Source organism: Hippopotamus amphibius, chromosome 10 (assembly GCF_030028045.1).
Source record: "Hippopotamus amphibius kiboko isolate mHipAmp2 chromosome 10, mHipAmp2.hap2, whole genome shotgun sequence".
Lineage (NCBI taxonomy): Eukaryota > Metazoa > Chordata > Mammalia > Artiodactyla > Hippopotamidae > Hippopotamus > Hippopotamus amphibius.
This window is the reverse complement of record NC_080195.1, coordinates 329,208-344,884: the sequence shown is the minus strand read 5'-3', so window position 1 is coordinate 344,884 and position 15,677 is coordinate 329,208. Positions and strand designations below refer to the sequence as shown.

The 15,677-nt window shown below is 51.6% G+C and overlaps 1 protein-coding gene across 4 annotated transcripts in view; it reads left to right on the top strand.

Annotated features, from left to right (window-relative positions):
* ERICH1 (glutamate rich 1) overlaps positions 1-15,677 on the top strand; it is a 54,638-nt gene that overhangs the window by 1,280 nt on the left and 37,681 nt on the right. For all 4 annotated transcript variants that reach the window (XM_057697713.1, XM_057697714.1, XM_057697716.1 and 1 more), the window contains exon 2: positions 13,352-13,498. In XM_057697713.1, the coding sequence (XP_057553696.1) occupies positions 13,352-13,498 (147 nt within the window). The remainder of the gene's footprint in view (positions 1-13,351; positions 13,499-15,677) is intronic.

The following is a 15,677-nucleotide window of genomic DNA, read 5'->3' as shown; positions in this document are numbered from 1 at the left end:
GTTAGTGTTTTTGTTCTCTTTGGATAAATTCCCAGAAGTGGAATTGCTGGATCATATAGTAGTTCTGTTTTTAATTTTTCGAGGAACCTCCATTCTGTTTTCCATAGTGGCTGCACCAATTTATATCCCACCAACAGTGCATAAAGTTTCCCTTTTCTCTACATCCTCACCGACACTTGTTATTTCTTGTCTTTTTGATGATGGCCATTCTGACAGGTGTGAGGTGATAGCTCATTGTGTTTTGATTTGCATTTCCCTGATGATTAGTGATGTTGAGCATTGTTGGTGTACCCACTGGCCACCTGTTTGTATTCTTTGGAGAAATGTCTACTCAGTTCCTCTGCCCATTTTTTATTCACATTGTTTCGGTTTTTTGGCTATTGAATTGTATGGATTTTTTAAATATATTTTGGATATATAGTGTGCAAATATTTTCTCTCTTTCGGTAGGTTGCCTTTTCGTTTTGTTGACAGTTTCCTTTGCTTTGCAGAAGCATTTTAGTTTCTTTTCTTTGTTTTTGCTGTTGTCTTTGCTTTTGGTATCAAATACAAAAAAAAAAATCATCGCTAAGACCCATGTTGGCAAGGAGCTTTTCCCCTATGTTTTCTTCTAGGAGTTTTATGATTTCAAGTAAAGGTGAAGATTTTAGATATGTTTTTCATTCTACTTGGATTAGTTTGAGCTATGATTATTTTTTTTTTCCTTCTCTGCATATAAAACAGATGGTTGTGTTTTTGCCCTCTGAAGGAAAAGCCCAGTGGCAACAATAGTTAATAAGCATTTGCTAAAAATAAGAAAGAGAAACTAATTTCTCAGTCAGGCAGAATACAGAGAAAAGTAAATAACGTTCCCAATCTGTGGCTTCCTTTGTAGAAGAACGCTGTGCCTGGCTTCCCCTACTGCTCCATCCTCAGGCATTAGGACTCACCTGGTCAGCCTTAAGAACAGATCATCTCATAGATTAAAATGACAAAATTCCTAAACAGTCAGTTGTTAAGCTCCAAAGCAGGCATTACAATATTTTAATGAGTCCCCAAGCTACGTTTTATAACCCCCCGACAAGGCTCTGCAGACTAACTGTGAGGTCCCGGGGTGGGCCTGACCGAGGCCATCACAGGCCCTTGTGACTGGCTGACCCCTGCGCCCTGACTGGGCCTCCTCTCCCGCCCAGGGCTCTGCCCTCCTTTGCCAGCACCTGCTCTCCATCCTTCGGGGCAGCAATGCCCTGCTCATGGCCCTCCACTCGCCGCACCCAGAGGAGTCGACTTTTCATCACCCGTGCTGAAACAGGCCTCCTTCCCGTTGGGTCTGTGACGGAGTTGTTAAGTAAAGTTGGGCTGTTGCAGAACATCGTGGTGAGAGGATGGATTAGTTAAGTCTTGAAAGCATCCCAGCGTCCATTGTAAGTGGGAAACGCAATATCCGTTCTCTGCATCTTCTTAACGAGGTCGAGGGAGCACTCGTGCTGGGGTAAAAAACACTGAGAAGCACTGCGGTGGGCGGGGTAGGGGGAGCTGGAAAGGCTTCTAAGCGCTTGTACCGTGTTGAGGCGGGAACCAGGGCCACGTCCTGTCTCCCTCGTCTGTGTGGGGCTCGTGACAGGAACACGATTCAGGCCACGTGACAGTGGAGCAGATGCCCCACTGGCCACTCTCAGGGCGCCTTGCGGCCAGGGCTGCGGAGGCCGCGGGGTGTCTGGGCCTCAGGGCGGCAGGGGACGGGGGTGGGGAGGAAGCAGGAGGCCTGGTAGGAGGCGAGCTGCGGGGCTGAAGCTTGCCGAGTGTCTGCTGAGCCCAGAGCTCTGCAGTGTCCTGGGTGCTCTAGGGGCCGGGGCGGGGGTGGGGGGGGGGGTTGGGGGAGGCGTTTCTTGGGAGCCCTACCTTGTGCCATGGAAGAAGGACCCTCAGCTCTGGCTCAGAGTGAGAAAGCATGAATGGGTGGGCTGGCGGGCTGTCTGGGGCGGCAGTTCTGAGGCCTCCCTGAAGGTTGAAGTCCTCTGCTGGGTCATGTGGCGGCCTACGCTGTTCATGGCAGTGCTCCTCGGGATGAAAGGGAGGATGTTGCCTTTGCAGCAATGCTGCTGGAGGGAAAAGTAAATCTTTAATGCTGTCTCTTTGATGCTGGAGAAGCCTGTGGCCGTCCCTTGGGCATCCTTTGGGAGCCTCTGGGTTGACAGGAGTCACAGGGCAGGTCCCGTACAGAGGGTGGTGGGGAGAGTAGGTGAGCATCCAGCAGAGTTAAGGGCTAAACCAGGTGGGGGCTGTGGGATCGGGGGCATCTCGGGGGCCCCGTGCTGAGGTTCCGTGACCTGTCTCGCAGACGCCGGCCTGAGCGCTGGAGGCTGACTGCTGGGGGGGGGTGACCTCAGTCCAGCGTCCCCACACCTCCTGACAGGCACCTCGTCCCTTTTCAGAAAGTCCGCCTGCACTGCTTCTGTCTGGTTGTAGCGTCTCTGCTTGGAGCACGTGGAGCCTCGTCCCATGATGCACAGACCCCAGCAGGGCTTGGGGCAGCCCGGCCTCCCACCCCCACTCCCTGCTGGACATGGACTTGCGGACGGGCGAGCGTGAGGGCCATCCAGGACCAGGGTCCAGACTAGGAGAAGGACACTGAGCCCCCCCACACCACTCGTGTGTGTCTGTGTGTAGTTCTGTGTGTGTGTAGATGTGTATGTGTGTGTCTGTGTGTATGTGCATGTGTGTGTATCTGTCTGCATATATACTCACATGTCTGTGTGTGTGTGTGTGTGTGTGTGTGTGTGTGTGTGTGTGTATCTCCCATTGCACCCTCAGACTTACACTGTCCGCAGCTTCCTTTGGAGTCTCAAACCTGCGGGTACTGGTTGGGCTCTGCCTCAGAGGGAAGACCCCGCTTTCCATTGTGTTCAGCCGTGTGCCTTGGGAGCCCCAGCAGGTGGACAGGCAGTCGCTCACTGACCTGTAGGAAGGGCCCAACTCTCTTTATCCACAGAAGTGTCACCTTGGTGTTCTCTTCTGTGTTCAGTACGATGTGGCAGATCCCTTCTCTTCCGGATCAAGAGCTCGTTTCCCTTTCAGGGATCCTCCAGGAATGAACGTCCGTGCTGCAGGGCCCAGAGAGGGTTAACTCAGATATGGGGGGGCGGGGGAGGACACGGTGCGGGGAGAAACTCAGAGCTGGAGGGTGAGGGGGCTCAGGCCATGGCATGAGGAGCAGGGAGTAACTCAGAGACCAGGGTAGGTGCCAGCCAGGTGAGGGTGTGCCCTGCCGGGTCCGTGCCTTGGATGTGACTGGGGACCGGGACTCAGCTGCCTCTTGGCAACTGCTGAGTGGTGAGCCTCACACTCCCCTGGGCCTGAGGCGGGGTCACTGTCACCTCTAGGGAGTGCACAGAGCCTTGGCCTGTGGCCAGCAGCAGGATGAGGTGGACTTTGGTGCACCAGCTTCAGGTCTGGTTGCTCTGTCACCGTCCCCTGTGTGTGTGTGACAAGCGCCACTGAGGCAGGGACGCCCGGGGCAGAGCCAGCAAGGCTGGACTAGCTCCCTCCCTGCTGGTCAGCGCCCCCTGGACCATCACCTCCAGGTCCCCGTCTGAATCCGTCTAAGAGGCCGGGGCTGCAGGCGGGATGGAAGACGTGCGGGTCGAGGCTGGGCGGGGGCCTTGGGACGGGAGGCGGGGGTGTGCTGGGGCAGCTGCAGGTTGCTCTCCTGGGTGACAGGTGTGGCGCTGGCAGGTGTGCAGTTTGTGGCGGGAGAGGGGCCACCCATGAAGGAGCTCCTTGGGACCCTCTGGCCTTGTCTGTAAGGTGGGGGCTGTTCTGGGTTCTCTTATGAGCCGGTCAGTCAGGAGCGGCCACCAAAGGAGACTCAGGACAGGCCCAGGAAGGACAGTTTGTTGAGCTCTCGGGTCCTAGAGGCAGGGCCATGCTGGGCACGTGGGGGGATGGCCAGGGGGTCAGCGGGCAGAGGATAGGATGGAGGGAAGATTGAGGCCACGGCCTTTGCTGGGGTTTCCAGACGAAAGGCAGGCAGGGCTCCTGGCTGGGCCCTTGGCTGGCTGGGGGGCCCTCTCTCCCCAGCCAGGAGGGATTTAAGATGTCAGAACATCACAGTAGACAGAAAATGTAAGATGTATGACTACTCAGTGAGCAACGGAGTCATGAGGACTAACCCTAACCACCCCAGATTGGTCATGATGTAGGGGTTGCAATTATGTCCCATTTGAGTACTATTTCTGGTCTTATTTTGAGAATTATTTTCCTTTTAATTAATATTTCAGAAAGCTTGCCAACTCTTGCTTAAATCTTAGCTAACTATTTTTCCATTTATTATTCTATGATGAAACTCATTAAGAAGCTATCATTCATTGAATTTGCATACTGTACTGAGCGTCTCTTTCTTCTGAACTGATGCAGTGCTATTATCAATTTATTCCCTTATTCCTAGGCAACCGTTAAATACCTTGTCTCATTATAGAGGTAAAATGGGAAAAGAACTCATATTGAATATTGTGGTAGAAAAAGCTATGGAGAGGTTAGCAGATAAACATAGTCTTTACTGAAAAGAGAAAATTGAAAATGCTGTATCAGATTTCAAGAAATACCCTAAGAGGGCTTCCTAGATGGCACAGTGGTTAAGAATCTGCCTGCCAATGCAGGGGACACGGATTCAATCCCTGCTCCAGGAAGATCCCACATGCCGCAGAGCAACTAAGCCCGTGCACCACAACTATTGAGCCTGCGCTTTAGAGCCTGTGAGCCACAACTGTTGAGCCCTCGAGCCACAACTACTGAAGCCTACGTGCCTAGAGCCCGTGCTCCACAACGAGAAGCCACGGCAATGAGGAGCCCATGCGCCACAACAAAGAGTAGCCCCTGCTCGCTGCAACTTGAGAAAGCCCGCGCACAGCAAAAAAGACCCAACACAGCCAATAAAATAAATAAGTAAATAAATAAATTTATAAAAAAGAAAGAAAGAAAGACCCTAAGAAAATTTAAAGTGTCTCCTAAGCTATACAGATATCAGGTGGAGAAGGAAATCAGCTGAGTCAGTGTTTACTGACGTTGGGGAACTTCTTTTCTTTATGATTTGTCGGTATGTGTTTGTTCTGGAAGATTTTCTCTACTATGCTAGGCTAAGCTCAAGAGGCCAACATCAAACTGACCACGGGGAAAGTTTCAATGAATTTCCATTTCTGATCTTATTTTCAGTAGCAGTTTTCATTTATATATGATTTCAAAAAGCCTGTCAACTCTTGTTTCAAGTTCTAGATAATCACTTTTCCATTTAGATAATTGCTCTAAAAAGATACATCATAAAACCGTTTGTTCTGATGTTTTTTTCTCATAATGAAATATCTAGAAGTCACATTTTAGAAGTTAGTTGTTAATATTTATAGTCTCTTTTATTTTCATGTAATTCATCAGTTTTACTGTTTCCCATTAACATCCACCCTTGGAAATATAATTTTTTTAGCTAGTTTTGTCCCTCACATCCCCAGATTAGCTCTACACATGTTTTTTGTCCTCTGAGAGTTAGCTTTTCTGAGAGACAGTGGTTCATAACGATGATTTGGCTGCAGAATCACAAATGAATCAATATTTCTAATCTCATTCATTACCAGGAAGGTCTACAGTATTATATTTACTAAAAAGAAATGTATAGTTTTACACCAATGTTAAATAAAGTTTATTGTGTACATAGATGTTGAGGGAAATGTGTATTACTTTACATCAAAGTGAACTTTTTTAAGGAAAAGAAAAATATTTCTGACGTCGATGGGGTGATTTAGTGGTCTCAAAGATCAAGAGGTGCTTTTTACTCTAACACGTAGTTTTCATTTTCCTTTGCTTTTTTCAGAATGGAATATTATGGAAGAAAATTTCCTATTTCCATTTTTTTTTCCCATGAGAGCCTTTTCTAATAGAAAGTACATCCACCCAATTTCCCCTGATGAGGAAGCTTTCCTGGCTGGGAGGCATGCCAGGGGCACCATCTCACTCAGGCAGGGGCCTGTTAGACACTCTGCCCTAAGACCACAGAGGAGGAGACCTAATTCCTTGAAATGCTGCCATTAACACCTCTGTTAAAAATGCAGCAAACTCTTTACTTTTTTACAGGCAACCGTTAAATTTTAAAACATGTAACTGCACTGCGTGGAAGAAGAGTTCAGAATTAAATAGTTTATCACCAGCAATCAAACTGTCTATTTCCTTTTGAGATACTTGTATTTACAGTTTTTCCCAGGTGTCTAATTTCCAAAGAACACTTCACTGAAATTTTTTTTTTTATTTGTGTCTTTAACCTGAAATAGCAAGCTTAGATGGCAGTCCACTCTGAAAATTATATCAAAATGACTTGATTCCCCTGTGACACAGAGACGTGGTCACTCTGTCTGACATGTTGTCGTGTTAATTTCAGACGGGATGTTTTCTGCACGGTGACGTCTCGCCTGGCTCAGCTCAAGGCTCCCGTCCGCGGGTGATTGTACTTGTCTCCTGCAGGCATCAGCATCTGTTGCCCGCTTTTTTATGTTGTACTGATTACTTTTTGACAGACATCAGAGTTTCAAGTTACAACCTGCTCTTGCTGCGGGGAGAGGGAGAGGGGCACAGGCAGCAGGACGAGGTGTGAGGAGGGGAGGAGGCAGACGGTTCACTGCGTGCCTGTGGTGACACAGAGCTGCCTTCCTGGACCCGAGCACCCTGCTCTTTTTTGTTTGCTTTTGAGCACAGTGGAAATAAAGCAGAAAAAAGACTTCTAACCTCTAAATTGATTTTTAGGACTACATTTGCAGTAGGTACACACGTGCGCGCACACACACAGGCACAAGGCGCATTTCAACAAATCGAAGATGACAGATGCCTTTTAAAAATGATGCTGTGCTGTATGCCGGTACCCTGAAAAAAATAACCTCTCATTTATATTCTCCTTTTAATCCTTAAGTAGGTTTGGCCTGTTAGAATTAAGTCCCTATTTGAAAGAAACTGGCAGGCAGTTCACGGAGTACCCATCTCCTTCATAGCCTTGGAGGCTCAGAGAAGTGAGAATCCAGTGGCTACGTATGTCTTTTGGTCTAAAATAACTGGTAGGGCTCCCCTGGTGGCACAGTGGTTAAGAATCCACCTGCCAATGCAGGGGATGTGGGTTTGATCCCTGCTCCAGGAAGATCCCACATGCCACAGAGCAACTGAGCCCGTGCACCACAACTATTGAGTCTGCGCTTTAGAGCCCACAGGCTACAACTCTTGGACCTGTGTGCCGCAACGACTGAAGCCCACGTGCCTAGATCCGGTGCTCTGCAACAAGAGAAGCCACGGCAGTGATGGAGTGGCACCATAACGAAGAGTAGCCCCTGCTCACCGCAACTAGAGAAAGCCCGTGTGCAGCAACGAAGACCCAACACAGCCAATAGATAAATAAATAAAATAAATTAAAAAATAATAAAATAAAATAGCTGGTAATTTCTATTTAATTAAACTATGAGCTCCTTTTGTGACAGGAGGCTCATGTAACTGCACCAGAGCGGCACCATCATCCCTTTGAAAAGCTGAGGTACTGATCACGGGGCCGGGGGGCCTGTATCCACGCTTGACAGCTTGTTTGTTTCAGAGAACCATGTTCAGACATCAAATGGTGGTATTCCCTGTGTTGTCTGAAATGCTGGGATAAAGTGAAATGCACCGAGAACTCCTCCAGCAATATTAGTTGGTAGAAAGTATTGTTTCAATTTTGTTTGTTACACATTGCTCTTTTAAAACTGATTTTGAAAAATTAAAAATTTTTTTAAGAACATTTATTGAGATGCAGTTAACATACAATAAACTGCATATATTTAGAGTACACAATTTGGTATCCCAGTCTCCCAATTCATTCCCCCGCGAGCCTTTCCGCTTTCCGCACTTGGTGTCCATATGTTTGTTCTCTACATCTGTGTCTCTATTTCTGCCTTGCAAACTGGTTGATTTGTACCATTTCTCTATAGTCCACATATATGTGTTAATATACAATATTTGTTTTTCTGACTCACTTCACTCTGTATGACAGTCTCTAGGTCCATCCATGTCTCTACAAATGTCCCAGTTTCATTACTTTTTACAGCTGAGTAATAGTGCATTGTGTGTATGTACCACATCTTTATCCATTCATCTCTTGATGGACATTTCGGTTGCTTCCATGTCCTGGCTATTGTAAATAGTGCTGCAATGAACATTGGAGTGCATCTGTCTTTTTGAATTATGGTGTTCTCTGGGTATATGCCCAGCAGTGGGATTGCTGGGTCATATGGTAGTTCTAGTTTTAGTTTTGCAAGGAACCTCCATGCTGTTCTCCATAGTGGCTGTATCAATTTACACTCCCACCAGCAGTGCAGGAGGGTTCCCTTTTCTCCACACCCTCTCCGGCATGTACTGTGTGTCGATTTTCTGATGATGGCCATTATAACCGGTGTGAGGTGATACCTCATTGTCGTTTTGAAAGTCATATTATTTTTAAAAAGACTTTGTGCTTTAAATTGTGGCAACTGAAAGTATTAGATGTGTATATTTATCAGCAAAATTATTTTAATCCGTGGTGCTGGATACTTGGACTGAGTTAAGACTTAGTAGTTAACATTCTCATTGAAGACACAGCTTGCACTGATGCTGTTGGGATGCCCGTCCTGACTGCTCTCTGGGGTCACCTGTTCGGGTGGTTGTGGACAAGACACTTGATACGTAGCTCACAGATCATGGATAATGGGATATAAAGCCTGTGTCTCCTCTCAGCAGTCGTGTTCCCGTGACAATGTTTATTGCAAGTCACAGGGGTGCGATTGAACTTGAACTCATCCCTTTAGACCGCACGTGTGCTGCCGGGAGGGGGGGCTCCAGAGACGCCTGGGGGAGACGTGATTTTGCTCGTGAGATTTTAACACAGGAGTGTGAGGTGGAAACCATGCTGCCTCCTGGGTTTACGATATGCTTAACCCTGTTTAGCTTAGATGCTGACAGGTTCTCTCTTTGTCTTAGTTTTTGAGCTACTGTGCTCAGTTTTAAATTTAAAACTTAGGAAAATTGTCTTTCTCATTGGACAAAGTGTGAACTGTGCAGACCCTCTGGCCTTTGTGAATTAGAGCATCTTAGTCTGTGCGCTGTTCTCCCTACAGTCACCCTCCAAACGTTAGCTTGGGATGTAAGCCTCGCGTACGCCACTTTTATGTTGAAGGTGTACTTTTATCAACATCTGTGTTGAATTTTGAGTGCTCAGCCTGTGTTCCCTCCATCTCAGACGCTTTGCGCGCCGTGCGTGCTGAGCCCCTCCCCGTCGTGCCACCCCGGGCTCCTCAGATGCAAGTGGACGTGTGGGGCGCCCTCCTTCCCTGCGGGCTCATCCGGTGCTCGTGGGCCTGGTTCCCTCCCTGCCCCTCTGTCTGCTGTGGGCCCTCGTGTCTCCAGTGGCCAAGGGGGTCCTCCCTCGAGTAGTCGTGGTTGTTGAGCCAAGGATGGATGTGACTGGGTTTGTGTTCAGGAGGAGGACACCCCCTCCTCCTGAACACAGACTCCCTGGAGACGTGCTGATCCCAGGGCGCGGGCAGAGGAAAAGCACATGAGCCTGGAGCAGCTCGTGGTGCCGGCACAGGGCCGTGTGCTCTCAGAAGGGTGGGGGCGTCAGGTGGGCAGGGTGGGGGGCTGGCTTGGGAGCCAGCGGTGCCCCAGGCCGGGCCACGGGCACAGGGGAAAGGTAGTTCAGTTTTGCTTTGTTAAAACACCAGGTGCTGCTGGCCTTCAGGTGGGCCTGTGTGCTGTTGGCCGTGGCAATCTGGAGGTGGCTTCAGCCTCTGGCCGGGTGGACAGCCGGTCTGAGAGGGGAGGTGGGGAGGTGTGAGGAAGTGAGAGCGCATCCACTGCTTGTGTGAGGTCTGTGCAGCACACCTTTGTCATCAGTCTTGCAGCCTCGCCCGCTGAAGTGTTTCTGCCCATTTTACAGAGGGAAATGGTGAGGCTCAGAAAGATGACATAACTTAGACAAGGTTCCCTACGTGGGAGTGGCAGAACTACACCTTAACCCAGTTGAACCCAACTCCTGGAGGGATCCCTAGGGGTATTGTGGTGGGGGGGGAGCTCTGTATGGGAAGACTTGCAGGTGTGCCCTCTGCTCTGAGCCTCCTCCCACCGAGAACCTTCTCTTCTCTCTGAGTCACAAAACTTGGCTTCCTGGTAACAAGGCTGAGGCGGCAAGTGTCAAGCCTGTGAGTCTTGTGCTAGATTTAGTTTTTAAAATGTCAATGGGGGACTTCCCTGGTGGCGCAGTGGTTAAGAATCTACCTGCCAACGTAGGGGATTTAAGTGCGACCCCTGGTCCAGGAAGATCCCATATGCCGTGGAGCAGCTAAGCCCATGCACCACAACTACTGAGCCTGTGCTCTGGAGCCCAAGAGCCACAACTGCTGAGCCTGTGTGCCACAACTACTGAAGCCTATGCACCTAGAGCCCATGTTCTGCAACAAGAGAAGGCACAGCAATGAGAGACCCGTGCACCACAACCAAGAGTAGCCCTCCGTCGCTGCAACTAGAGAAAGCCTGTGTGCAGAAATGAAGACCCAACGCAGCCAAAATAATTAATTACTTAATTTAAAAAAAATGTCAGTGGGGACGCTTCAGGGCCTGGCAGCCCTGAGCAGGGTCAGGAGACGTGGAGAGGGGCCCTGTCCCCAGCCGGGCTGCCTCTGGTGCGGCGTCGGCTGGGATGATGTTTGAACCCCAGCTCTTCCGCCCTTCCCTGTCGGGGAGGCCCAGAGCCTGAAGCAAGGCCCAGCCAGCCTCGGGGAGTGGGGGAGGGGGGTGTCAGATGAGGCCCGCCCTCAGACCATGGCCCTCAGGCCCAAGCCCCTTATACAGGGCTCTCAGCTTCCAGAGCCGGGTGTGAGCCAAGCTTGTAGCCCCCAGACCCCACCCAAGGTGGGGACCAAGGGCCCTGGGCCCCGGGACCTTAGCAGTGGAGTGATCAGTGTGGGGCCTGCACCGAATCTTGTCCCTGAGGAAGGACAGTGTGTCCTGGACCTCCCAACAGGCTGAGGCCCCTGCAGCGGTCGTACGGGGACACCGCAAAGCCAGTGTGCGGAGAACCAGAGGGCCTCGAGACCGGAGGCTTTGCAGACACGCCTCCAGGTAGCTCCTTGGTGGAACACGCCTATTAATTAGGCTGTAAATATGATTGATTTAGGCAACATATTGAATTCAACGAAAGGATCGCAGGGCTTTGTTTTTTTCCTCACTCCTGCACGCTGGGATCCACGGCAGAAAGCCTGGGCGCTGAGTTCCTGGACCACCTGCTGTGTGCCGCGCCCTCACCACCTGTTGTCAGGGCACCTGTTCAAGCAAAATTGTCAAGTGACCGACTCACTTCAGTGTTTCCTGGAGAGGATGGTCTTCTCGGGGCCTGGTCCATGCTGGTTTCTCCCCAGGATTGCTGTGTCTTTATGCCAGGTTCTTCGGGTTGTGTGGCCGCTCAGCTGTGGGTGCAGGCTGCTTGGTGATGACCTGTGTCTGGTTTTCCTGTAGTGTTGTCATGTGCTCAGACACACTCGTGTGTGCAGAAGCTTTGACTCACAGAGGACCTCAGCTGGACGCCCTGTCGGCTGCCACCGGCCCAGACGACTCTTGGGCTCTGAGCTTCCCTGAGTTCATTTTAGAGCAGGGTGGTGGTTAGGATTTTATCTTAAAATTTGTTCTAGTTCATGAAAATGCTGACTTGTTGATAGTTTGTAGTTAAGGTTTATTTTATCTGCCTTTGGTTTCCCCTGGAAATTGCCAGCGGTCTTCTGGAATAGAATGTTTTCCCGTCTGCCGTTTCAGGAAATGCACAGGACAGTTCAATTCCTAACAGAAACTTGGAACCTACCCTTTGGACGTGTCTTTGAGTGCTGGGCTCACAGAACAGCCTGCCTCCCTGTGACCCACGTGATGCCCAGGGCTACCTGCAGAGGCCGTGGGACATTCTGAGCCGGGCCCTGTGCTGTTCAACCAGGCAGAGGTGGGGCGGAGGATCTGGTGTTGCTGGGACCTGAGGCCGGAAATGAGGGCATCGTCACCAGGAGCTGTTTCCTCCACCCAGGGCCTCCCGGCTGAGTGGGCAGCCAGCTGTTGCGCCACCAAGCCAGCGAGTGGGTGGCGTCAGGACCCTGTGCTCCTCCCGGGCACCTGGCTGAGAGACACCTGGGCTTGAATAGGTTTCTGAGGAGGCTTTTGTGTTTTTAGACCCAAGCTGTGTTTTTTCCAACTAGGACCAGTTGGAGGGGGTTCCTTCTGCTGTGAGGGCCATCTGAGCACATGATGAAATGAGGAGCGGTCTGCGTCTTTAAGGTCGTGCTCCCACATGGGGACAGGGACCGGCCCTCCGTGACCCACAACCCTCTCAGTGGCCCAAACATACATCCTCCACTTTGCCGTCTGAACAACTCAACCTTTCTCTAGGGTCCTGGGTTCTGCCCCATGATGCTTGCTTACTCCGCAGCAGCTCTCTCTCTTTGTTGATTTCCAAATTAATGAGGTTAGAATAGACTCATTGGGTTAACCATTTCCCCTCGCCTTTTCTAGGATGCTGTTTTGAGAGTGTGCCTGTTCGTTGTTCACACTTAAATCAGGACAGAAACAGTTACTCATCGTGGCCGCTCTTCCCCTCCAGCTAGAGCAGAGTGTAAGCTACAGTGAGCCAAGTAAAGACGGCACACCCCTGTGAGGACCTTGCCCGCCGTGCTGTCCCCAGCCCGCACCCTAGAGGGAGGGCCCGGGGCTGCCTGGGACCTGCCCAGCGTGTCTGCTGTGAACCGACAGGGACCCAGCCTGTCTGGGGCTGCGCTGGGGCCCAAGACCTCAGACCCAGATTCTGAAAACAGCTCGGTCTGTGCTTTACACGTACCTTCAATCAGAGACGCGGTGAGGGAAGAGCAGAACTGTGAGCCCAAGTGCAGCCCCCAGTTCCCAGCCCCACCCTCCCCGTGGCTCCCACCTGTGCTCACACCTGTGGGGGCGCCCAGTGCCAGGGCGGGGTTGGGGGGATCCTTTCAGGAGACAGTGCTGGAGGGGTCCCCTGGTGGACAGTGCTACGGGGAGGTGCCCTATGATGGGGACCGTGTTGGGGAAACCCCTGATGGGGACCGTGCTGCGGGGGTTCCTCTGATGGAGACCGTGCTGGGGGTGTTCCCCTGATGGGGACAGTGCTGGGGGATCTTGGGGGTACAACCCCAGTGGTGTCCTGTAGAGGAGCAGTTGCTTTGCCCTGAGGTAATGATGTCATGATATGTCTTTGTTTTATATAAAATACATTTGCAATTTGAGTAAAACTGCCATCAGTAATTCTTTCCTTTTCTTTTGCAAATTGATTGCCTCTGTAGTGTTTATTGGAAAAGTGCTGCAGAAACTTTATCCTGAGGTTCCACGAGGCCAAGAAAAGAGGTCCCCAGTGACTCCGGCCTCCAGAAACCCACCTGAGAAAGTGGTTCCTGAGAGAGGGAAGGGCAGGAGCGTCCCCTCTGTGACAGGTGAGGTCAGGTTCCCTGGATGTTCCCGGGGGGGCACGTGCCAAGCCTCGGGCCACTGTGGTGTCACCTTAGGGAGTGGGCAGGTGTCGTTCTGCTCACACTCCGGGGGGACAGTTACTTCACTAGGGGAGGGAAGACGCCAGCATCCGTGCCCCCAGCTGGGGATGAGGTCGAGTTCTCCGTCGGTGTTGGGTTCGTCTCATGCTGTTCGCAGTTGCGGAGACGGGACCCTGCCACCCGGTCTCTCGTCTGCCCCGCCACCCCAGTCCCTGTCCACCCAGGTTGGGCTCATGACACCCCTCCTGTTTCTCCCCTGTCCACGGCTCTTCACGGACGTCTGTCCAGGGTCCGCACACAGTGGGGTGGTTGGCTGTGGAGGCTCCTCTCAGTCTGGTTCCCCATCAACACAGCCGTGTTGCCTGGTGAGGGGCCGCTGAGCGGGACCAGGTGAGGTGGGGGCCGCCCTGGCTGCAGCCCCTGGTGCCCAGGTGGACGTGAGAGGAGAGTTCCCAGGACCCTTTCTTGGGTCAGTCCCGTTTCTCTTTGGCAGGAGCCCCTCCCTGAGTTCTGTCCCCAGGCGATTCTGTTCCCTGAGCACTGGCCTCCCCTGCTAGCCTGGCCCGGTAACCTTGTATCCACACATCCTGACCCTCCCTGGAGCCGATCTCGGCAGCAGGCCCGACAAGCCCAAGGTGTGCCTGCTGCCCAGAGGCTGGATCTCCAGAAATAATGGGGCGAATGGCAACGAGGTTCCCAGGCAAGCCCAAGCCTCTTTCACCCGTGAGACGGCCAACGCCTGTGGACCGGCGAGGGGAAAGCGTCTCCCCCCCCGATGGGGAGGCTCCACGAGCTTGTCCTGCAGGACAAACCCAGAGGTGCCTAGTTCCCTTTCTGTGTCCTCATGCGCCTTGGCGTGGTCGGGATGCTGTGACCCCTGGGTAGCATCCCCCACGACCACCACCCACCAGTGCACCTGCGCTGTTCTCACAGAAGCTGGCAGGTGTGGGATGGGCTGCCACCCCCGGAGTCACACGAAGGAACAAGTGGCTGCTTCTTAATGTGGTTTTCCCTTCCAAAGACTATACTGTCGTGAGCTGAACTGTATCCTCCAAAATTCACATGCTGAAGCCCTGACCCACGGGACCTCAAGATGTTGACTGTGTTTGGAGACGGAGCCTTTAGAGAGGTGACAAAGTGAAGCGAGGCCATCAGGGTGGGTCCTAATCCAGCGTGACTGGTGAGATCAGGAAGAGATCAGGACCCAGACACACACAACAGGACAACCACGTGAGGACACAGAGAGAGGACAGCCGTCCATATGCCCAGGAGAGAGGTCTCGGGACCCAGCCCTGTCTCCAGAACCGGGAGAGAATGAACATCTGTGCTTAAGCCCCCACCTGCGGTGCTGCCCAGAAAACTAATATGACACCCATTCCACCTGCGAGAGACACCCTTGGTTTTGAGTAAGCACAACATAGCTTAGAAAGGCAGGTACCATGGGAAGACGTGCTGCCCACAGGAAGAGCAGGGCTCCTAGTGAGTTCCTGGCTTTCTGTTCAAATTTGACTGAACCAATGTTCTTAGTCTTTTTAAAAATTTCATTTTCAGAGTTTATTTGCATTTTATTCCATCTTCTAACTTGATCATTTTAACAGTGATTATTCACTAATAGTAATAATCTGGGCGGTGTCTTTCCACGGGAGCTCCAGGTTCAGTCATATCCTATCAACAGGCGTCTGTGAGGTGCTGTTGTTCAGTACGAAGATGTTAACTAAAAATCAAGATGCTGATATAAAGTTGGTTCAGAATCTGTTGATTACGTGAAACGACCCGTATGGAAGGTTTAGAAGCTTGTTGCATGGAGCAGACACCTGGTGTGAGTGGATGCAGGGGCCTTGAGCGTGGGGAGCTTCCCTCACACCCGCCGGGCGCTGGGGTTAGGCCCGAGCCGCCTGCAGCCTGAGCTGTGACGAGCAGCGGGGAACCTGTGGGGCTGACTGGAGCCATGCTCTGGTGGCTGGTGCCAGTGGCTTTGTGGCCCAGTCAGAGGGTAGGACAGGATAGACACTGGTGTTGGGGTGGAGGTGGCACAGCCAGTGTGGAGACAGGGCCGGAGGAGACACGTGAGGACCACTGGTCGGGATTCAGCCCATGTTCTCAGTGGAGCTGCCCACCTGTG